Source organism: Bactrocera tryoni, chromosome 3 (assembly GCF_016617805.1).
Source record: "Bactrocera tryoni isolate S06 chromosome 3, CSIRO_BtryS06_freeze2, whole genome shotgun sequence".
Taxonomy (NCBI): domain Eukaryota; kingdom Metazoa; phylum Arthropoda; class Insecta; order Diptera; family Tephritidae; genus Bactrocera; species Bactrocera tryoni.
In genome coordinates this window covers 62,946,150-62,971,612 of record NC_052501.1, presented here as the reverse complement: position 1 = coordinate 62,971,612, position 25,463 = coordinate 62,946,150, and the positions used below count along the sequence as shown (strand labels likewise).

Sequence of the window (25,463 nt, the reverse complement as noted above, 5' to 3'; positions counted from 1 at the left end):
ACATATTTGAGTGCTTTATTAATGGCTCTACCGGGTGATACAGATGCAATAAGAATGCAATGACTTGAATATAAAGTATTATTTAAATAGAGAATGTTTGGAAAGTTGTATACATAGTTTAATAAAATAATAATAAGCTACCAAAAGTTCCTATAGTTTTTTAAAATTAAATAAAAATTATAACTTTAGTATCATCTTTTATTTATAAAAACCAAATTATATATTACCTTTATATCGCTTGGTAAACCTTGTACTAATACAAAATAATGTCACCGCATTATACGCTTTTTAGTACGAAAAGGTTTCCACAAAGTATTTAGCGATTTATAACAAAAGTTTCAAAATTTCTTTTAGTGCCTTACTTATATTTAAGTAAACAGCCGTTAAAAAACAAATACTTGTTAAATAGCAAATGTCTGTCATATTAGTCGCTTCTAACAAATTATAAAAATATAACCTAGTTTCAAGTTTCAGCACAGTATCCTTAAATATTGTACATGAGACTAGTTTGAAAGCCAAAGCTGGGGAAAATACATATATAAAATCGAATATTTGTACCGCATGATTTCAGCAAGAAGAGGTAGAGGTTTATTTACACCTTTCGAGTTCAGATATGCTTCAGATTAAATTAGGTTGAGATGAGTATAATTTTTTCTGGAACAAGTCTTCTTATTTTCTGAAAATATTTCTATCTTGTTCAAAATATTAATATACTAGAGGACCCGTCCACGCTTCACTGTGGCTGATACATAGATAATACTACTATTACCATCTATATGATTTCTATTAGTTGGATTATAACTACTAGTTAATGAGATATAGCATTTTTGTGAAGCAACTTGTGTTAGTTTACAAAAAAATGGATCATAAAGCATTTCGGTTGTTAATAAAGCATTGCTTTTTGAAGGAAAATACTGTTGAATGTGGGCTCATGGAAATCCACCGTTGAAAAGATATTTGCTAAGCTGGAAACAGGCGAATTGAGCGCCGAGGACAAAGATGCTCTAAAGATTCGAAAGAAATGTGCAAAGTGGGTGCCTCGCAAGTTCATAATCCAATAAAAACATCGAATAACTAATTCTAAGAAGTATTTGAGCGCTCTTTTATCGTAATAAAACCGAATTCTTGCGTCGGTTTGTGTCGACTGTCATTCTAGTGAACTGCATATGATGAACCGGTTCTTAGGCGTGGAAAGACGAAAAAATCGGATAGAAAGATTATGACATTAGTCTTTTCGTATGCATGTTGCATAATGCATACTCAAGGACTGATTACTGAACCAGTTATAATCCATTGCACTGTGTATTTAGTTGCAGTTCTTTTCTACTATTACAAATACTTAGCAATTATATTATTTTTGAAGAAGAATCTGTATAAAATTGTAAGCATATATTCAAATGATTCCTACAAACATGAATTTTGAACAAATGATTTGAAACATAAATTTTGTATTTATGAGTTGTATTAAATTTGGACATAAAGTAATAAAAGGTATCCTATGTCCTTACCCTGGTTCTAAGCTACTTCCTCACCAATTTTCAGCCAAATCCTCAGCTATAAATAATGTAACTAACAACAACTTTCTTTTATATACGTATATAGATTGATATAACTTGTTTCAGGAAAGTTGACTTGTTAATAAAACTTATAAGTGTATGAGAAAGCGTGGAGTTTTTAGGAACTAAAGCACTTAACAAAATGCAGTTTCTCTGCTTCCGATAAAATTAATACATTCTTCGATAGAATATGTTATAATACATAAAACTGTGAGCAAAAAATAGTAAGAATTTTTAATTTAAATTTGGCGCGAAAACCCATCCGTCGAAATATTTTTTTTCTAGATTTGTATAACTCTCAGTGACATCTGTGCCAAATGTCGCATCAAAATAGCCATTCGTGTTTAGTTTACACTTGCCTTTGTGAAGTACATAAAGTGCCTACGGCCTTGTTTTTTCGTAAAAACTACGTCGCGTTAACGTCTGTAAAACAAAGCTTTCCGACTACCAGGTTATCTTGAAACGTATTATTACTGGCGATGAGTCTTAGATCTATGTGAGCGACCCGGAAACAGACCAAAGCCAAAAAAGCCACGTCAAAGCAGGTCAAAAATCAAAATTATGTTGATAGTTTTCTTCAATAATTATTAGGTATGGTGCACTCCGAATTCCTTCTTAACGACCAAACTGTCGACAAGGAATACTATTTGAATGATATGCGTCGTTTGCGCGAAGCTATGCGTTAATATACGACAGAATTATGGGCCAACAACTCTTGGTTTTTGCACCACGATAATACACCGTCGCATACTCCATTGATTCTTTGAGAGTTTTTCGTCAAATTTTCAACCAATATCGTGCCGCAACCACCGTATTTGCCTAATTATCTTCGCCTGACTTCTGGCTATTGAGAAAACTCAAACAACCGCTACGGGGAAACTGGTTTGAGTCAATTGAAAACATTAAACATGAATTGCTACGCACATTGAAGGTTATTCCGGAAATTGATTATAACAACTGTTCCGAGGAGTGGAAAAACATTGGCCCAAGTGTATTGAGGTCAAGGGGCAAGGGGAATTACTTTGAGGGGGACGACATAGATTTTGAAAGTATTTTTTAAAAATTGTGAACAAAGTCTTACTATTTTTCGCCCATAGTAGTAGGCACTACAAGTTTATCACAAAAATTATAAAAAACTTTACATCCAAAATATATGCATGCTGTGTACTTTTTTTGTGCTCAGTGCTTTTTAATTTTTCTTTCGCTTTTTTGTGCCTAATTGCCAGCTAATTGTGTATGCACAAGTATTTTAAAAAAAAAAAATTACATATTTCGATGTGTAAGGTTCGCAGTGTTATTTTCTGTTGGATGTGGCAACTTGACTTTGACCCTCAACTGTGGCCACGGGCTGAGGCCAAGCGCGGGAAGGATGAGTTGTGTAATTTTGCGTGAGCTTTTAATTTAACACAGGCAGCTAGAAACGATTATGCACATGAGTGTATGCGCATACACACAGAGGTGTAACTGTGTAATTTCCCAGAAATACAGTTGTCGGAATGAATTAAAGCCATTGTTATTATTATTTGCACTTTTAGTAGCGACTATTGCACGGCATTTTTTTTGAAATTATTTAACTTAAGTTTAACTATGGATAGAGCCTGAAAATTAATAACGAATGCAAGGAAAAAATATATGTGAAATTTAGAACTATTATAATTTTTTGCATTGCAAATTTCAAATTTAAGGATTTTCGTAATAAAAATTGTAAAATAATAGAGCTGGTTCTTCTAATCAGGGTTGCCAATAATTTTTGACAATTATAAAATTTATTAATTGATAATAAAGTTGGAACTTTTATAATTTTTTGACTATTATTATCATATTATAGCGCTTTAAATTACAGGGTTGCCATCTGTAGTAATTAAAGGTGAAAAGTTGTCTCAAATTCGAAAATTCGTTGCAATATTTAAATTTTGGAATTTTGATTTAGTATGAAGAAATTTCAGCAAAATGTTTTAAATAGTGTTGCCACTTAACCCTGATGATCAATTAAAATATAAATATATATTATTCGTACAAAGTTAGAGTCAGTTGGTCAGTTTGATACACAAAACAAGCAATATTTATTAAAAAGTTTTCATTTACTAATTATTTTTATTTTTTTTTAGAAAAAATGAGGTTTTTGAACATATCCATATTTTCATAATCAAATAAAAAACTTTCAATTAAGACACTTTAAGTACTTTAATACTATTAATAGTGTATTGGAATCAAGTTCTACTTTAATAATATTAATAGAGCATTGGAAACAAGTTGCCCTTCTAAGGGTTGTCATGGTTACAAAAAATCATAATTAAATGCTTTATTGAACCAAATAAAAAATTCAAGCTTCTTAAACAATTTTTTTTTTGTAAACTGGAAATATTAATCATATGTGCACTCACAACGAAATAAAACTTCTTGGCCGCAAATAACGTCAGTCGACCTTGACCATATTTCTTTTGAGGGCATCAAAATGAGATACCGTAATTAATGCAATAGCTCAAGCTTCATTTTAATATGAAAATATGCAGGCAGTAAACAAAAGTTCATTTATTGCAGTTCGTGCAGAAGTCTACTATAAATAAATAAATAAATTCAATCAAAAACCGATTAAGCACTTTAGCCGGTTGTTGTTCATATATTTTTCAGCTTTTGACGGTTCGCAGATGCTGAAAAGCGCTTGAGCAAGCAAGAATTGTACAAAAATAAAATAGGCAGACAATACAAAAAAATTAAAATAAGAAAAAAACTATTTCATGTTTATTTCATTGAGAAATATGTCAACCGAAATGACAGCATATTTACTTTATCTGAGCAACTAAACGCCCATTTAAATGCAATTGTATAACTTGGCAGACAATTGGCTACTTGGAGTGTAACCTAACTCAGATTATGCAGTTACATATATACAAATTATTTTTTTTCATATGCATATACATATGCTTTTATGTAGTTCTATTGTATGCCGTGCTATGCCGTGCTATGCCTTGTTATGTTGAGTGCACGCAGTTTGCTGGTTCACATAGACGACAATGTTGTTGTGCGTACGCGCAGACGCCGGCTAACAGCAACTGCAAAGCATGTCAACACATAGGCGGTCGAAGAAAAAAATAAAAAAATACTACAAAATTAAAAAACCACTCACAAATGCTATTATGCATAATTTATATGCCTATTTCTATATTTGTAAAAAGTAATCGTGTCCATTGACGACCTTCTAAGCACAAAAGTATCAAAGTTTCAAACAAAGTACGTGAGCTTGTCCGCTCTAAAGCCATCACTAGTGCATTCTCAATATATCTGCGCTACTAATAATTTGTTGATTTTTTAGCTGATGACGCCCTTCTGCAAGTAATTTAATTGTCCGTCGATTTTCTGGTTTTCCTCTGGCTAATGATTATGACTTCTTCTACTAGATTATTTATTATACTCTTTTTGCTTAGAAAAACACGCATTCTTTACTGCACGCAACTTTTTTGTATATTTCTCGCATGCGATATTTTTTTATTTTTCTATGATTTGTGCTAATTTGCATATTATTAGCCCTCACGGCGGCACGTCACTATTGGCATTGCTTTACTGCACGTTTGTGACTCAAGTCTATTGTTTTTTGCTGGTGTTGCCGTTGTTTGTTTCTTTGGTCTCATATTTAGTATTCAAAGCCTTCTGCTGACTGTTAATGACACAGCAGGCGTAGCCAGATATGCATGTAACTATGTAAGTGTGGTTAGTTTGGAGGTAGTTGTACGCCATGCGATTAATGGACAGATGGTCATAAATAGAAAACTTTTAAATTTAGCCATCAAGACATTCGCCACGCTGCATTTGAAGTGATTTCCTAGGTATACGTTGAAATAAATCTATGAAATTTTTGAATATTAGATTCGGAGTTGAGTAATGCACTATGACTTATGTTTAAATATTAGTTAATCATTAAATATTAGTTTTATCAAGGACAATAAACTAGATATGAAGATTACTTGAAATTAATTTCCTGCATAGGATTCGATATTTCATGGTCTTGCAGTCTTAATTTTAAATACTTCCATTTCAGAATATACCCAGTGGCTGATATTTATATTTAGAAAAGCTGCAGTCAAAGCTTTTACGAAGCGTCAGCTTAAAAAAAGTTAAGTCAGGTCAATATCAATTAAATTGTGTCTCTGTTTACAAGAAACGTATGCCCATAGATTGAACTTATAAATAACCTCAGAGCTTCTAAAAGCTCTCGTGAGCTTTTAGATCGCCATATCGATCATTTGGCTGTGTCAGCCGATTACTAGCGATGTCACAAACATTTTTTTGCAGCACAATTTCAAATTCATGTTGATTATTGTTATAATATTAAATCTTATAAAACAGAATACCAGGTAATTATTCCAATAAATAAAAATAAAGCTTTCATAGAGGATTTAATAAGAATTTCGCTGAAATAAATGTTATAATATTAAATTTTTTTAAAGTAAAATACCAGTTGATGATTCTAATAAATAAAAATAAAGCTTTCATAGAGCTTTTATTGTTAAAGCATTGTATAAGCTTTCATTGATTAAATTTTTATTAAGATTTCCACTTCTTTTCTTCAAATTTGATTGGGAAAAAGTTTTTGCTTTTTGTAAACGGAGAAAGAAAGCTCTCGGTTATCTCACTATGCAAGTTGGCTAAGCTCTCAACAACTCACTTTAAAGTAAAGCAGCTCTTGAATTCTTGAAAAAAAAAGTGTGTTTAAGTACAACTTTCGTAGCTTTTTCATGAAAGCTCTTGCGTACTATGCTATGCTTCATATCTTTTTCAACTATTATACATATATGTATATACTGCGAAATACCTACGAGTAGTGTAAATAATAGCTAGAAATATGTTTTTACATATCTTTCCAGATAATCTAAATCTAGCATCATTTTGTGAATCATTATAAAAGGAAAATTTTGCACTTGTACTAAAACTTGTACAAAGCTTTCGCGACTGCATAATAATTTCAAATTTATCAACGAAATTTCTCTGCTATTAAGCAATCTCCAACGCTCGCAATAGTATATTTTTGTTAGCGACGCAGGAGCTTAGATTATCGCATTTTTCTCAAAATATTTAGTATATAATTTTTTTTACTTACATCTGGCAGTGATGAGCATATTGTGACAATTGAAGCGATGATCGCCAATAAAATTCTAATGTTGTGTGACATTTTGTAAATAATGTTGATGCTTAATAATTTCTAAAGGTTAACTGTAAAGAAAAAAATAATAAATTAATTAATATTATAACAAAATAAAGCTTTAAAAATCATATTTGAAAATAAAATATACCTTCACTGATTTCAAAATAACAAATTAAAATAATAATCAAGACTATATTTAAAAACATTTTAAATAATATGTAAATTATTTCAAAAATTGTACTTAAAAATGTATTCATTAATAACTATTTCTGTAAATAATTATTATTTTTAAAATGAAAATATTTTATGCGCACATAAACCTACTATACCCTGCTGGTTTTTATTTCCATACGTTTATTTCAGTTTGTAAAAAATTAAAAAAAAGAAAAAAAAATTATTAAAACTTTTTATTTTATTTATTATTAAGAAGCGGTACAAAAATATAAAAAAAATAATTTTTTGATCCTTTAATAAATTTTTGGGTTTATTACCAGAACAAATTTAGAAATACATTAAAAAATATTTTTTAAAATAATTTTAAAATAAATTCCTTGTCAGGCACTCGTTTTTCACACATAACACCCAATCCATCATTAAATGCATTCTAATTAGCCAACAGCTTTGAAATATTATATATGGAACTAAAAATTATTCTCAATGAAGAACAACAAAGAATATTAAATGTTTTTATAATAATCATCGTTAAGCATTGTATTTTTTCTTGCAAAAACATGAGCGCAAATTGGATTACAATCGATTATTTGTTCTCAGCGCACAGAAGCAGCGAATAACTGCTGGCTAATGTCAGCTGCGCAGGTGGCAATCATTATGTGATTAAAGTGGTGATCACCGAACCTCTCTAAGCCCTCTCAGTGCATACAAATATAGTATATGTCTATTTGATCAGCAGCAATTATATTTACTTTAATTACATTTAAATATTTTTATATTATCTGAAGGTCGTTTTTATATACGGTACAATAAAAAGGTGTTGCCACTTATTGGTAATAAAAAGAGTTAATTTTAGTTAAAACTCAGTATGAAATAATTATAAAGAGAAAAGGAAATTACAAATTATTTTGGTGTATTAAAAAATACATCATAATTTTATATATGTAAAATTATTTTTATTTAAAATTACAATTAACTAACTTTATTTTTAATAATTTAAAAATCCTTCTTTTTGAAATGTTTAATGTAAATATTAAGGAAACGTGAAGAAAAAAACATATTTTTCAAAAATTTACTCTCAATGTCTTTTTTCTAAATTTATGAGCTTTATGCAGTTTGAAGGAAATGTGAAGCAAAAACAAATATTTTGTTTTAAAAATTTATTTAAATATTTTTTCATAAATTTATTAAATATTTTACAATTTTTCTTTTAATATTTTTTCAAAAATATAATTTAAATAATTTTTTTTTGCAAATTTTTTAAATATTTTTCAAAAATATATTTTGTTTCCATTCATTGCTATTACTTTGTGTGAATTGCATAAATATGTTATTATGCTTGTGTCACTTAATGAGTCATAATATTAGTTCACTAAAATCGCAGGAAAAAATATTAGTAATACAAGCATGCCAGCCGTAAAAATAAAGCATATGTACTTTAGTTAAGAAGTGAAAAACAGCCAACAATAGTAAATGAAATGTAATCGTGTTCTACAGTGCAAGGCATTGGTATAAATTTCATTTGCGATTAAAATTTGATATATGTATATGTATATACATACATAATATATATATATAAACATTTATATTTCCATTTATATATATATATAAATATTGTATGAAAAGGTGGCACTCTGCATTTTTTTTAAATATAGTTGCTGCTGATCAAGCAAATGGTAGGGCGTGTGCATGCACAGGCCCAGCGGTAAGGCGGTGTGTGGGCGGCTTAGACACGTGCAAGTAATAGACATACATATATGTACATATATGTGTGCATGAAGCTAAGTGTTTATGCAGCTTATGTGAATGCATAGACTATTCATTTTTTATTGCGAATATATATACATATATTCAAAGTTATATTTTATAAATAAATATTCATGCCTAGTACATATATATTTCAAAACATTCCGCAAGTTTTAAAAATATTCTAAAAATGAATTGTTTTTAATTTAAATAAATTAATGTAAAAAAAAATTTAAATTAATTATTCATCTATAATAATGTATAAAAAACTTATTTCCATTAATTTAAGCTTTAATTAGAGAAACAAAATATATTTTTTAACTCCCTTTGAAAAATATTTCATAAACGAAAAATATTGAACTTAATTTTGTCTATTACTAAATATTCGTTTTTTCTTTTATCGACATGAAGTTTCCTAAAAAAATCGAATACTAAAGTTTTTATTATTTTTTATTTGAAAATTAAAAAAATGAACAAAAACTATATTTCCCAGTATTGGTAATTGTTTGTCGCAAGCAAGTGTTTTTTATTGGTAAAAATTAAATTAATTAAAGAAGGGTTGAGAACGTTTTGACGACGACCACGTCAAGGACAGCCATGAATATAAACGAATTGGTGCCTGAGATTCGACGATAATCAGAAATCCTACTGGCATTTTGGAATAACGAAAGGGTTAGAGTATACCATTTTTAAAGGTTGATTCCAAAATCGCTCAATCGCTTTATAAAACGGTGCTTATCGACTATCAGGATGTCATGAAAAGTGCTATTAGTAGCGATGAGATTTGGATCTATGCTTACGACCCGGAATCAGACGTTCAATCCGCTGAATATTGTGGCAAGGTCAAGACTTTAACAACTGTTTTGAGGATTGGAAAAAACGTTGACACAAGTGTATTAGGGCTAAGGAGAATTGCTTTGAGGGGGACGAAGAGTAAATTTAAAGAATAAATTAAAAATTAAAAATTATAAATTATCAACACAGTCTAACTATTTTTTGCTCATTGTAGTACGTAATATTTTCTGAAAAATATTATCATAATATATATATAAAATTTATCGTAACTAAGGTTTGAAAATATTGTATGTAATGTATTACAAAATTTTAATTTTTGTGTTTTTCTTTAAGAAATAGAAAGATAAAAATTTCAAACTTTTTATAATTTTTTTCATTTTTTAATGCTAATTTTTGCGGATTTGATTGTTAAAATTAAAACTTTTCCTTATAAGTAATCAAATATATTTAAAAATTAATAATTTTTTTACATCCTCCATTGTATTATGTAATTAAGCAATTTGGGATATTATCTCTATACTGTATATATGTATATATATAAATAAAATTTAAAATAGGTTTTAATAGCCATAACACGCAATGCAAAGCAGTGTGTGTTTTTATTATTGTAATAAAATACAATTTTTTACACATTGCGGAATGCAAAAATACCCGTGGCGAAGTCTGCTTTTCATAAATGTGAATATAATTTCACTTCACAAGTGATTGTGGCATATTAAAATTTGGATGGATAATGGCAGTTAGAAAAGGAAAAGGAAACTAAACAAATAGCATAATTTATTACTTTGTTTAATTGAATATTAAAATATAAAAATTATAATTTTAATTGAAAAAAGTCAATATAAATAAAATTTTACTGGCATATTTGTATACAAAATTAATTTTCAAAATTGTTTCTGCTTAAGAAATTGTATGGAAATTTTGTGTTTGTGCCACTTCATTCTTTCACTAAATTGTCGCACTCAATTTGCATATTTACAGTTATATGGTTATGCAATTGGTGCTAAAAATTTAATGCGGTTGTCTGTTATAAATTGCAAGGAAATCAAAGCCATTTTGCTACACTTTCCAGCTGTTAAGCTGTTTGAGTGGAAAATTGCAAAAATTTGATTTCTTTAAATTTCAGTTTAAGAAATAGATTGTTGCTTCCTGTGCTTTAACAAGGTCAGTGAGAAAGTTATGTAATCATTGAAAGTTGAACACATTTGTAATTATTTGCTTTGAGGAAATAGTTTATGCCATTAAATTGAGTGCTTTTATTGGTTAATATGGTAAAATAGTACGAAATATGCATGCATGTCAATTTATTTTGTAACAAGTTCGTGTCTTAAGTCTTTTGTGCTTGGCAAGTGAAGTAGGCCGTTTCTTCCTTAAAAACGTCAAACTGGTTTAATTCTTAAGCATATTTGTAAATACTTAGAAAAAAGTTAAAATTTCACTAAACTAAATAAGCATGAATTTTTAATATAAGTTATTAAATTATTTAGAAGCAATATTGTTTTAATAAATTATGCAAAAAATTAATAATTATTAACTAAACTTTTAAATATATTTTTAAAATTATAAATTGCAATTTTAAATAAAAAATAATAGTAATTATAAAAATAAAATATTAAGTCAAATTTATTATAAAAAATATATATGTAAATGACGCTGCCAATATTTGTTTCAAAATGCCAATATTTGTTTCAAAATTTTGTTTATAAAAGCACTTTAATGCTTTTTGATATTTTAAAATAAATTTATATTAGTTAGTTATCTATTATAAACTTAAAATAATATTGCTATCATCAGTTATAAAAAAAAAATAAAAACTATTAAAAAATATGTATTTGAAAAAAAATATACTGTATTATTAATTTGTAGACTATTTTATGCCAAAAATTTATATTCTGGATACTGGGGAAAGTGTGACTATTTTAACATTATATTTTTAAATAAATATAAGTTATGTATAAATTTAATGAAATTAAAATTAAAAAATCCTTTATATAAATTTAAGTTTAATTCTCCCGAAGAGGTTTTGAAATAGCAGTCAATTTTGAAAACATATATTAAAAATTTAAATTAGAAATAATTTAAAAATATTAATTAAACTGAGCTAATTAAAGAATTTAATTAATTAAAATTAATTTAAAAAATTAATAAAATTTTTGGAACAAAATTGAATATACAAAAATTGATTAAAAGTGATTTCCGAAATAATACACACATAAACTAAAAATATATGAATAGTAATAAATTACTGTAGAAGTTTTTTAAAAACTTATTAAATATATATTTAAGAAATCACTTTTAGTATAAAATTAAATTTCATTCAAAATATTTTTTAATTTAATTATTTTTTTTTAAATATCTTTAATTAATTATTATTTTTAATTATTTAATTACCTTCACTCAAATAATTTTTCTCTGTTAATAAAAAAAAACTTTCTCATTTTAAATATAAAAAACTGAAGCTCGGGCGATTAACTATGAAAATTATTTTGGATTTTCTCAATATATCTTCTATTTTTTCTATAATTATAAATTGAGCATTTGAAACCAATTTTAAGTTCATATATGTATGTATTGTTTTTATTTTAAATTTTTTTTCTGAATAATTTATAAAATATTTTTTTTATTATTTAAAGAAAACTGAAATTACGTTTTAAAAATAGTCAACCTCTGACAGTTGACACAAAAATGTGTCATAAAAAATTTAACTTAAAAAATAATCAATTAAAATACCAGGAAATACGCGTGCAAACGAATACATGTTTTTCGTTTAGCAACTTAAGTTTATCACATTTAATAGTTTCACTAGTTTGTGTTTGACAACTTCAATTTAGTTAATTTATTTCGCCCAAAGGCTGCTTCTTTTTAGTGTGACGACGCTTTTTGTTGACGTGATCAAGAAAAAAGTCACACAAGCTGAGCTAAGCCGGCATTTAGCCCCGCACTTGCGCTCATTAATGAATGTCCAAAAATTTGTTTTATTAATTTTCGTCAGCATCTGCCGCTGTGTGTTGCTGGCAACATACATAAATTATTTCTAAAAATACAACAGCAACAACCTAATGATTTTGCTTAATTTTGTCATTATTATATTTAAATAGATAATCTGCGCTTTGCATCTTTTTAAATGTGTCGTCGCAAAAAAGAACTTTTTAACTACGTTTATACCTTTGTAAAAGGCAACATTTAAAATTCTTGAAACTTGTTTTTTGTTTTCTCAAATATAAGTATGTTAAATATTTTTAGACGCACGGCGTCAAACTGCTGGACTTTTTCATCGCACAAGCGCTTGCGCTCTGGCTCTACAGCGGCAAAGTTTTTGCCACTCAGCTGGGATTTGTTGTTGATTTAAATGTTTTATTTTTTTACATTTCATTTCTTCAAATTTCTTGTGTGTTTTAACGATTTTTTGAATTTATTTTTTTACTTTATTTGTTTCTGTACTAACATTCCAAACTCGTAAAACTGGCTACTTGTGACTGTTTAAATGTTTGTGTGTGTAGATTAGATTGTACTTAGGCGCAAATCATTTATTCCATATACTTATAAGAAACATTTTTCTTGGTGCCTCTTTGCGATCGTTTTTTTTTGTAGCTAATTTAAGTTTATTTTCAACTTTGTTTTTATTTAATTTATTATTATTGTTATTTTTAATAAATTTTGACATATAAGTGATTTATGACAGCTGTCAACCAGATCGTTTTCTTAAGTTCAAGTAAATTGTAGTTATAACCACTTTGGGTGCTAGTTATTGGGAACAAATTAATTAATAATTTATAAAAATTTAACCCATGACAATCCTTAATTTTTCTCTTGAAACATTTTACTAGAATACATACATACATCTATTATGTACATAAATATCATGCTTACAAGGATTTACCATTAATACAGTAATAATTTCAATGCTTTAAATGACTGCACATCAATCAATCTCGCTTAGAATTTCTTATTTTTTCTAGTCATACAAGTTAGAGAAAGATACTATCTTGCGAAACATTATTTCTAGAATTTGACACACATGAAATATCCTATCACCAAATATATAGCAGCTCTTAGAGCACACCAATAAGCAAGAAATAAGCAAATTTTTGGTTTATACTTATTCATAAAATACCACTAAAACCCCAAATAGATCTTAGTGGACATTAGAGAAGCATGAAGGCAGTATTAAAGAATGTAGGCAGGTTCGAATTCGTTCAAATTTAAAATTTGAGTTCTCTGCAAAGGTTGTTGAGACGAGCAGGTTAAAGGCTTGTCTTATAAGTTGATAATTTAGATATTTTGAGTATACTATTACGAAGTCAGTTCCCAGTGTAGGTATACTTATTCTTCAACTCTTGTTAATAATTTCAACTTTCATAATCAATAATCAAGCTTACAGCAAAATCCCAAAGAAGAACTATTTTATATAGAAATTTTATTGACTCATCTTTATGCTATTTAGATACTATTTGAGCCAGAAATTACTTCACCACAAACATAACATACATAAATGTATCATATATTTGGTATACTTAATTTGCTAATTGAAGCTATTTATACCCTGAACAAGGTATGCCAAGTTTGACACGAAATTTGCAGAAGGAAACGATGATATTGATATCATCGGCCTCAACACCCGCGCCGTTAGTTCTGCTTTCTCCAGACTGCACAAGGAAGCCAAGCAAATGGGTCTGGTACTGAACGAGGGCCAGACGAAATATCTCCTGTCATAAAACAAACAGTCGTCTCACTCGCAACTTGGCTCTCTCGTCGCTAGTCATAACTTTGAAGTCGTACATAATTTCGTCTATCTTGGAACCAGTATAAGCGCCACCAACAATGTCAGCCTGGAAATCCAACGCTGGATAATTCTTGCCAACAGGTGCTACTTCGGACTGAGTAGGCAATTTAGAAGTAAAGTCCTCTCGAACAAAAACCAAACTCATAAGTCACTCATAATTCCCGTCCCGTAATAATTCAAAGACAGCGGCTACGTTGGCTAGGTCATGTTGTCCGAATGGATGAAAACATTCCAGCTCTGAAAGTATTCGACGCAATACCCGCCAGAGGAAGCAGAGGAAAAGGAAGACCTCCACTCCATTGGAAACACCAGGTGCAGAAGGACCTGGCTTCATCCAATTGGCGCCATGTAGCGAAAAGAGGAAATGACTGGCGCGCTGTTGTTAACTCGGCTATAAACGCGTAAGCGGTGTCCACGCCAATAAAGAAGAAGAAGAAGGAAACGTGGGAAACCCTATAAATAGTATATAATATAAATGATCAGCGTGACAAGCTGAGTTGATTAGGCCCAGTCTCTCAGATTTTGAGATATCGATCTGAAATTTTGCACAGAATATTTTATCTTTAAGTAGCTCCTTCTTTGTTGGAACCGCCGATATCGAACCACTATAACATTAGGTTTCATACAAAGGGACCTTTCAAAAATTAGTTCGTGTTTAAACTTTTTTATATGACGAGATATCTTCACAAAATTTTGCGAAAATGAGTGTCCAAACAAATTGTTTAAAACGGATCACTACAACTATAGCTGTCATTCTAACTAACCGATCAAAATCAAAATGAAGATTTCCATAAAAGAACTTTTTCCCGATCAATTCGACCAGAATGTTTGATATCAAACAATATGGTCAGAAAGAACCAGAAAATGATTTCAAATGAATGAAAACTTGGTCCGGTTGCGCTTTCTGAATTAGTTATACATATACTTGCTATAAGAATTGCACCTAGGAAGTATATTAAAGCTTCGGTGCAGCAAAGTTAACGTTTTTTCTTGATTTTATTTATAATTACATAAATCTTTAATTTTTTTTATTTTATTTTAATTATTTGGTAATAACTTTTAGTGTTTTATGCAATATTTTTTTATATTTGACACCATTTCCTTCTTAACTGTGGTGGAGCCACCACGAATTCACCACACTTGCGCTAATCAACATGAAAAATGCAAATGTTGCCCACTTTTATTAATGTCACAGCAGTGACAGCCGCAATTATAAGCAAAACAGAAATGAATAATAAATAATAGAAAACTAAAATAATAACAACATCATTAATTTGTAGCTATGAAGAAGTGAGGTGACTGCAGGAAGAAGAAAGGTGAAAGGCAAAATTAAATCGCACTACATTTGCTAAGTCAATGCTGTGGTTGACTAGCTCACTTGGTCTTTAGAGCTCGTCGCTCGGCCGTCTAAGTGGTGGAATGGTGATTGTCTATTCATGCGAGTGGTTAGCTAACCGCGCGCCAGTGAGACGAAAAGTTTATTTTCAAAAAATTTATATGCAAAACAATAACAAACGCAGCAGCTGCCAAGCGCACAAGCGAAAGGAGGCAGTAAATTAAAAGCGAAATAAAAGAGCAATAATAAAAAAACAATGCAAATCAAAAGTCCGCACACACTCATACAGCACACAGGTCCTCTGCAAAGCGGGCTTTGGCGTGCGACTTTAATAATAATAAAACACTTCGCCGGTCGCCAGCTTGGCGGCGTGTTGCAAGTGTTGGCATAATGATGCGGAAGCCAAACAGTGGCTTTGGCTTTTCGGCTGCGCACGCACACAAGCTAATACATTTATGCACATGTGTGGCCATATGGACAGACACATGCGCAGTTTTTTGGCGCACTTTGCATTTTTTCACCTTCCTTCTGCTGTTACTCCTTTGTGTTATTGTTGTTGTGTGAGCAATTTCTGCAACATTGTGGTTTCATTTAAATTTAATTATTGTTGTTATTGTTATGCAAACATATAATCAAAATCACTTTCATTAACGGTAGTAAGTTTAGTTAAGTGGATACTTTTCTTAATGTTTTATCATAATGATCAATTTCTTAACTTTTGCATTGCAAATAAAAACTACTTTTGTTGTTTGTCATTGGAAAAAATTTTGAATTTGAATTGGCTCAAATGCGGAGTAATATAAGTGAATTATTTTCAATAAATCCAATAATATCTTATGTATATTAGGATGGGTCAAAAACATTCTTTTTTCGCTTGGTATTCTGAAAAATTGGCTGATACACACCTCTAAGAAAGGTCTCTCCAAGCATGAACTCTTAATTTTAACGAGAAGATCTTCTGCTTTGCAGTTTTCAATTTTTTTCTTATTATCTAATAGAAATTTTCAAATATTTTTGACTCACCCTAATATAATATATAATGGTTGTCAAAAAAGTCTTGCGACATTTTCGCTAGTTGACGCTGAAAACGCGTAGTTCTAGTTTTCGTCGCATCGGGTCATGCTATACCTTTTTGGAAAGCTCATTTCATGCGCTAACACGTGTTTGATTGATTGTCGTTTCTTTTAAGTCGTTCGTGAGTTATAGCGTCGCAAACATGGAGCAAAATAAAGAGAAAATACAGCATATTTTACAGTACTACTACGATAAAGGCAAAAATGCATCTCAAGCCGCCAATAAAATTTGTGCAGTTTATGGACTCGATACAGTTTCCATTTCCACCGCACAACGATGGTTTCAACGTTTTCGTTCTGGTGTAGAGGTGGTCGAAGATGCGCCAAGCTCCGGAAGGCCTGTCGTCGAAAATTGCGATAAAATCGCTGAATTGGTCGAAAGAGACCGACATAGTAGCAGCCGTAGCATCGGTCAAGAGCTGGGCATGAGTCATCAAAAATTCATTTCAATTTCAATGAAAAAAAATTCAATAAAAATACCGCAAGACTTTTTTGACAACCCATTATGAGTAAACTGAAGTATTGAAGATTACAAATTCCAAAATTATTAACAGTCTAAATAAGGAGAAATTTGTATAATTTTCTAAATTAAAAATTAAAAATATTATAAATTAAAATAAAAATTAAAAAAATATATATAGAAATTATTTTGTTATTTTGAGCTGTAAGTAAATGTGAAATTTTTAATCGTCCATCCTTCACTTAATTCGCAAAATAATTTATACGTTTTCGAATATGGAGGATTATTAAATATTTTATGAATAAAAAACTAAAAATAATGCATAAAAAACTAATTTTAGCAATTTTTTATTATGTAGAGAATATTTTCTTTATATCTTCAATTTAGTCAAAAAATAAACATTTGACTGATTTCGTTCAGTGAGGATAAAATTTATTGAAAAGTTGGTAATTATCAACTAGGCTAATCAAAAGCAATAAATTAATTTAAAAAAAATGTAAATACAAATTTTGGAATTTTTTTTTTTTAATTTACTAAAAACTTTTAATTTAAATTTTGGATAAAATTTGTTGATTAATTTTAATAAATTTTTTAAATAAATTTATAATTTTAAAGCTCTAAATCCGCAGAGCCTGCCTCATTGCCAGCAATTTAAAAGCAGCAAAATCTACACACTTGGACCAAGTGTGCAGGCAGCCTGCCTGTCACAAGTGTCACCAATTCTCCATACCACCACAACAACAACAATAAATTCATGCATAACTAAAACAATAACACATATTTAAATGTTTTTACATATATGGGTGTATGTATGTATGTTTGTCATTTGGAGAAAAGTGCTGACATTGCAACATACCACCATACCGTTACAGCCTCGTACAGCTTAGCTGCGCTTGAGTCAGCTGAGTTTGACTTGGCTCTTGGCTCTTGGTCTGGCTGGCTCGGTTTTGTCTTGATTTGGCTTGGCTGGCATTAATTGACATTGACAGCAACAGTTGCTACTAAATTAAATAAATATGCAAGTGACGTTGTTGTTGTGATAGCCAATGCTTACGGTATCTTTTTGTTGTGTTTCTTTTGCTTTTGTTTGGCACGAAAAATTTCGCTGATGTCATTGGAATCGGACATAGGTAGTGTTGAATTAAGGTGACACCTGCTTTGTTTGTTTACTTTTTTTGCTTCATGTTTGCCGTTGGAGGCTAGAGAATTTCATGGTATGGGGAATTTTTCAAAAGACACAAGTAAATATAATTTATTTGCATGCGATAAGGCAAAGTTGGTCACCTGGGTGGAGTTGGTATGCTTAAAATGCAACTACACTTATCTGGATTGTGGTTTGTGGGCTTTAAGTCTTGCTTTAACAGCTTCTTGAATACTTATAATATGCACTTATATCTTTTGAAAATGAGAACTATAATTAAAAACTTAATATTAGTTAAACAGCACAAGGATCTGTTTTAGGCACAGACCTGTGGAAGATTAGTTATGATGAAATACTAAAACTTGAAATGCCAGACGAATATTATTTAATCGGCCACGCGAACGACATAGCAGCAGTTATTCCAGCCAGAGACACAGAGGAAGCCCGAAGAAAGCTGAATCAGTCCCAATTTTATTTTATGCTAATTTATTTTATTTTATTTCCATTTTAATATTTGCAGCTAAACCCTACATATGTATACCCTGAAAAACGCTCAAAATATTTTATTAAATTGAAGAAATCCCACTGAATAACTGCACTATTGTGGAACAGCAATTTTCACCTTTAACTTTCAATATCAATATAACATAATCATGTGATCATAAAAAAGGTCATTCGACTTTATTAAATCTCTTGCATTTAATCACCCTTTCGCCTTTGTTTGAAACTTCAAGCAGACGCTTTAAATCACCACAAACTGCATAACTAAACCATGAAAATTTAGAGAGAGTGAGCGAAGAGTGGGCCAATGTGAAACGCGGCAAGAAAATATGTCTGAAGTTGCCAGAAAAGCAGAAAAAACTGCAAATGCAAACATAGCAAACATCACAGAAAAAGACAACAACAATTGAGTTACTAAAAACGACAACAATAATAACAATGACAGCATTAAAATATTACGTAAAGGCAACAACACCAACACCATACACTGGACGCACTGTCTACAGCTTTGCAAACACTTTAGTCTACCTATCGTCTCTTCGTCTTCACATGCACACACTCACATACATGCATATGTGTATATCAGCTGATCAATCTGGCTTTGTGTGCATGCGAGACATATTTCCATTTGATATTTACACTGTTGATGCAACAATTTAACAATTGCATTGTGCACTGGTCTCAAAACAAAAGTGGAGGGGAAATCAAATCAAACCTCAAACAAATCTAAATAATTTAGATTTGCTGAAAAGGTATGGAAAAAAGAGTATGAATTTTCCCAGCCTTTGTTTGCAACAATGCAACTAAGAAGGCAGCGCAGTTGTTGTGGACCTGTTGTCTGTCAGGTGTTCAATTTTCATCCGAGCTGTAGGCCTGACGCGTAATTTCAATGTTTATATTTGAAGGTACTGCACAAAAGTTAAGTTTGGTAGAAACCGAAAGGAATAATTGGCCTTAAGCGGTCGAGTCGATTGAAATGAGACAGAAAAGGACTTTAAAGTACGATATTTTGAAGTTGTCTGAGGACTATTTGCAGCAACAATGTAGATCACTCATTTAAACTAACTACTCCGAATTTGCCCTTTGGAAAAAAGCTCTTCATTGTGGTTGTCGAGAACTTATTAACTTCTTGACAACAACAGATTTAACGACTTCAAAACAAAAACGAAGTTTATAAGGGGTCCTAGTTAGTTTCTCAGTCAAAGAGCTTTGGCTCTAGAAGAAGTTCTCCAAGGTTATAGCTCCAAACAGGATTTAATCTCGAACGAGTCATCCAATACAACGCACGAATCTACCAGAATCTGAATAGATAACGATATGCGTGGCAAGGTCTTCAACCTTAGTTTCACAAAAAGCACCCACGAATGAAGGAAGTGTTGACAAGATTTACTTTGTCCAATTTTAAGACATATTTGACAGTAGATTGGGTAACATTTTTAGTACTTTTTTAGGAAGATGTCTTTGTTTTCTAGACCTTCTAGGTGCCATTGGAGTACACAAGAACCTCGTGATAATATTTACTTTACCTGGTTTTCTCAAACATTACTTGAGTGCCAGTTAACAAATGATAGATCAAAAGATGATTAGAGAACTCTAATCTACTCCCGGTCCCGGTTGATTTTATTTGGATCGTTCTATTCCATTAAACATTTTGGAAGCGTTTGCTTTTGAGTACTACTAGAAAGGATTAGTATGAGGATATAATGTATTGTCAAAAAAGTCTTGCGGTATTTTCGCTAGTTGGCGCTGAAAGCGCGTAATTCTAGTTTTATTCGTCGCATCGTCATGCTATACCTTTTTGGAAAGCTCATTTCACGCGCTAACACGTGTTTGATTGATTGTCGTTTCTTTTAAGTCGTTCGTCAGTTATAGTGTCGCAAACATGGAGCAAAATAAAGAGAAAATACAGCATATTTTACAGTACTACTACGATAAAGGCAAAAATGCATCTCAAGCCGCCAATAAAATTTGTGCAGTTTATGGACCCGATACAGTTTCCATTTCCACCGCACAACGTTGGTTTCAACGTTTTCGTTCTGGTGTAGAGGTGGCCGAAGATGCGCCACCCTCCGGAAGGCCTGTCGTCGAAAATTGCGATAAAATCGATGAATTGGTCGAAAGAGTCCGGCATAGTAGCAGCCGTAGCATCGGTCAAGAGCTGGGCATGAGTCATCAAAAATTCATTTCAATTTCAATAAAAAAAAATTCAATAAAAATACCTCAAGACTTTTTTGACAACCCATTATATATACTTGTATAATTTTAAATTAGACAAATAATCTCAATAATAGAAGTTCTTTATGGTGAAAGGGTATGTGTGCCAATTTAAAGGTATGTGTATCAGTTTAATACCTGAAAAGTTCATTTCTCGAAAAACTGTCTGCATGGGACCTTTAACCTTTAATGTTCAGGAATATTATTTTTAATTTTATCCCTTATGAAAATTTACAGTTAATCAAAATCTTGATCCCGACACTTTTTAATGCTATTCTTTCTAACTATTAAATTATTATCCAACCGAAAATTATTTGCTTTCAATTTATCCCATTCCTGAATATTTCTTTAAAGAAAACCAAACAGTATAAAATGTCCAGAAACAATTTATGTCAAAAGGTTAAATTATGCAAAAGTATATAGAAAGTAAATAAAACTAAAATATATAGTTTTGGGAAGAAAATTCATAACAATTACACATTTGACGAAAAAGCAACAACTTTTAACCTCCTCAACACAAATAATTCACGAAATTTGTCTGACACCATCACCAACCGATTGACTGCTTGACCGGCTGGGAGACGCCAACCCCAAAAAATATAGTTACACACCTAAAACAACAACACACTCAAAACCATAAACACAAAAATCAACAACACACAAACCAAAAAAAAAAATTAAAAAATACACAACAAACCAAAGCTTTTGCAGTTGTTCGGTAATTGAATTTAAATTATCTGCCAAAAGTTATCGTTCAAAAAGAGACAGACAAAATTACAAAAACAATAGCAACTCATGGCCGTCAAAAGCCAAGGCTCTAACGGGAATTTTATATAAATGAATAAATATATAAAAACAAAACAACCACATTTTACAAACGGAAGTCGGAGGAAGTGTTGACAGGTAGGGCAGACATGGACTGATGGCAAGACAAGAAAACACAACGAAAAAAGAAAATCACGTTCATACGCTTTCGGATTTTAGATTTGGGTAAAAGTTCACGACAAATACGCTTTCACCGATGAGATATAGTGAAAAAAAGAAATTAGCAAAAAAAAAATTAAAACTAATAAAAAACAGAAAATTAAACGAAAAATATATATGTAATACAATAAAAATTAAAATAATTAAGAAAATACAAATAAATTATAATAAATTTAAAGATATATCATAAGTAGAAAATTAATCATGAGTTAAACATTTTTTACAAAAAATTATTTTTAAATAAAAATACGACAAAAAATTTATTAATATTTATCTTTTTGTGCAAGGTTTCTTTTACTTTTTTGCTTATTTCGTGTTTTTTTAATACCTGGAAAATTTTTATGAACGCTTAGAGCAGTAGTCTTAGAAACGCTTGCATTGCAAGGTCTAATTGTTATTATGTGACTTTAAGTAAAATATGCTAAGTGCATGCTAAAGAATTGAACTGAAAAACAGTGCCACCAAAGAGAATCATAGAGTGAGAAAAACGTAAAGGCAATAACAAAATTTTTATTTTTTCATTTTAATTAGGGAATTTAGAAGCTTTTTAAGAATATGTATATATAATATACACTGTGACAAACAGCATCCGAAAATGTTTATTAAACTTCCCTGGTAAATAATATTAAAAAAAAATATTTTGCTAAGTTTATAGGACTGTCTTTAACGACTATGCCAAATATGAGCGCGATCAGTCAACCATTCTGTTTACAGTAACTGCTTAAGTCTGTACAAAGCTGAAAGACGAAAACATGCCTTGTTCTGGACGTACTTCGACCTCTTCAATTGATGAAAATATTAAAAAAGTGAAGAATATGGTGCTTGAAAATCGTCAGGCAAGTGTTAGAGAGATGGCAAGAGAGCTCGATAAGTCTCGTGAATCCGTTCGAATTATTATATTGGATATTTTGGGTATGAAACGGATGCTTGCTCGACTAAACTCTTTACAACGTTGAAAATTTTTCAAAAAGTGTACGATTGAAAACGAATTTAAAGCCGACAACGCAATGAATACCATCGATCAACCACCGTATTCACCATATTTGGCTTCGGGTGGGTTTTCTTGTTCCCCAAACTGAAAATGCTGTTCCGTGGAAACCGTTTTCAGTCGATAGAAGAGATAAAATAAAATTCGCCGAAGGAGCTGAAGGCCATCCCAAAAAATGCCGATGCCGAAAAGTATTTCGAGGTCTGAAAAAATCATTGGCATAAGTGATTTACACCTGGAGGAGATGATTTTGAAGATGACAAAATAAATAATGAGAATAATTAAATAGTTTGGGATTTATTTACAATTTTCGGAAACGGAAGTTTTGTCAATTCACCAAATAAAAAAATTACTAAATAATTAAAGTTTCTTTCGAAAGTTTATATACATATTAAGTTTATAAAAAATTTATAATACTTGCTTTTTTCTTGAAATTTTAATACTCTTTGATTGTTTCTCTATACAAATATGTCCTTTATTTTAATAAAATTATGTAAATTATAAAAAAAATGAACTTGAAACTATTAAAATATAACTATTTTCACCGCGAAAATTTATGGAAAGAAAAAAAATATTTAAATAAGAAAATATTTTTTTTTTTATTTGTGTAATAATTAACTTATTAGCAAAATAATAATACATTGCGTTAAAAGATTTCTTATTTAAAATTTAAAATGCTTTTGTTCTAATTTCTAATTGACCTACGCTAGCACAAAACCCTGGCATAGAATAACAACAAATAAAAGAAATATTTTGTTGTATATTATGTTATTTTTTTATTTATTTCGCAATTTAACATACGTTTTTTTTTGAAGAAAGAAATAATAAATAATAAAAAATATCTGTGTTAAATTGCTTAAAAGAAAAAAAAAAGCAAAAATATTTCTTAAGCTAACCTAAACACAAAAAACAATATGAATTACAAAATGTGCAACATGGCGTATACGCAACACCATTTATTTTTTTTTCAGATAGCATGCAAGGAAATACATATGTATATAAGTAGATATGAGACACATATGTATGTATGGAGCTGCTAAAAACCAGGTAAACACCAAAAAAGCGCCGCGCAAAAAAACACAAGCTAATTAAATTTTCGCAGTCATTGTTTTGCCCATTTTTTCCACACTTATTTATTTCATGCATTTTTCTTGTCTATTGTTTTACATTGCTGCACACACACGTACATTCATACTTATGGCTATGTTTATGTTGCATAAAATTTCATAAATTAAATAATAATAAGAACAACAAGTGCATGCACATAGCAACGCATAGAGCACATTACCACATAAGTACATACATACATATGTATAAAAATGTGCATACTATATATGTATGTTTACATGCAAGTATATAGAAAAAATGTATGTAAACTCACCACAGTCTGAAGTCTGAAGGCCTGCGCAAAAAGTCTTTGCAAAATGAGTTTGTGCTTTTGTATTTATGTGGCAAATTGGCAGTTGAAGGCGAAGTGGCGGCAAGAAATAACACAGAAGAAGACGTATAGAGGACGACGCGTCACGCGCGATTTTCAGCGGAACGACGAAAATTCACCGAAGAAAAATGGAAAATGTGCGGTAAGAAAATGTTTTTCTTTGCGTAAGTGTGTGTGTGCGTGTGGGTATGTGTATGTTGGCAGTTGGCGTTGAATTTCGCACTTCACACTTCACTTTTGTGGCGATTAGCGTTGTTGTGCTTGAGTCTCTCTCTCACTGTTCGCTTTCGTTGTGTTTTCTTTTTAGGTTTGTTAATTGTAAACTAAAAATTTTTATTTTCTAAATCAAATTTATGTATTTCGTTTTACCCTCCGCGCGAGTTGTTCCTAATTACAAACATAAAATTTCACTTTATTTTCCATAAGGAGTTCAGTGTGCTGGAATGAAAAGAATTAGAAAAGCATTTAAATTAGAAAAAAATGGGAACGTATTTTTTAAAAACAATAATATACAATTTTAAAATAAAAAGTAAAATGAATTCTACAAATAAAATTTAAAACTAGAAATCGTTAAGCATAATACTTAAATTTTTCAAAAATAGAAAAATAAATATAAAAAAAATTTCATTAAAAAAAAAAATTATAAAAAACTACAAAAAAAATTAAAATCTCCAACTAAATAAAAAATTTTAGCATTTTTTTTACACTTTGAATATTTCATTCAACAAACAGATACCATTTAAAAAAGTACAACGAAATATAAAGAAGCTATTTATAATATATTAATATAACTTTAAATTTTACATAAATAATTAATTTTTACATTTTAGCAATTAAGGATATTACGCAAGGTTTCTTTTTTATCATAAATATCCCATAAAAGGAAATTATAAAAGTGTTTTAAGCATTAAAAATTCTTTTAAAAATATTTTAACTGACTTTTGTAATTCTGCTGGTAATTCCTAAAAAAAAAAGGAATTTTTAATTATTTAAACATTAAAGAAGAAAAATTGGAAATATGATAAAAAAGAAACCTTGAGTAATATCCTCAATTACTAAAATTTAAAAGTTAATTAAATTAGTTAATTACTAAAATTTAAAAAACATATCATTATAGATATATTAAATAGCGCTACA

At 30.0% G+C, this 25,463-nt stretch overlaps 1 protein-coding gene across 5 annotated transcripts in view; it reads right to left on the bottom strand.

Annotated features, from left to right (window-relative positions):
* Positions 1–25,463, bottom strand: part of LOC120770924 — a 162,642-nt gene that overhangs the window by 123,910 nt on the left and 13,269 nt on the right. For 4 of the 5 annotated variants that reach the window (XM_040098623.1, XM_040098626.1, XM_040098627.1 and 1 more), the window contains exons 2-3: positions 24,270–24,764; positions 6,652–6,764 (exon numbers count right to left, since the gene is read on the bottom strand). In XM_040098623.1, coding sequence (XP_039954557.1) covers positions 6,652–6,723 — 72 coding nt within the window. In that variant the 5' untranslated portion in view covers positions 6,724–6,764; positions 24,270–24,764. The remainder of the gene's footprint in view (positions 1–6,651; positions 6,765–24,269; positions 24,765–25,463) is intronic. The other variant, XM_040098625.1, reaches the window with a different exon arrangement.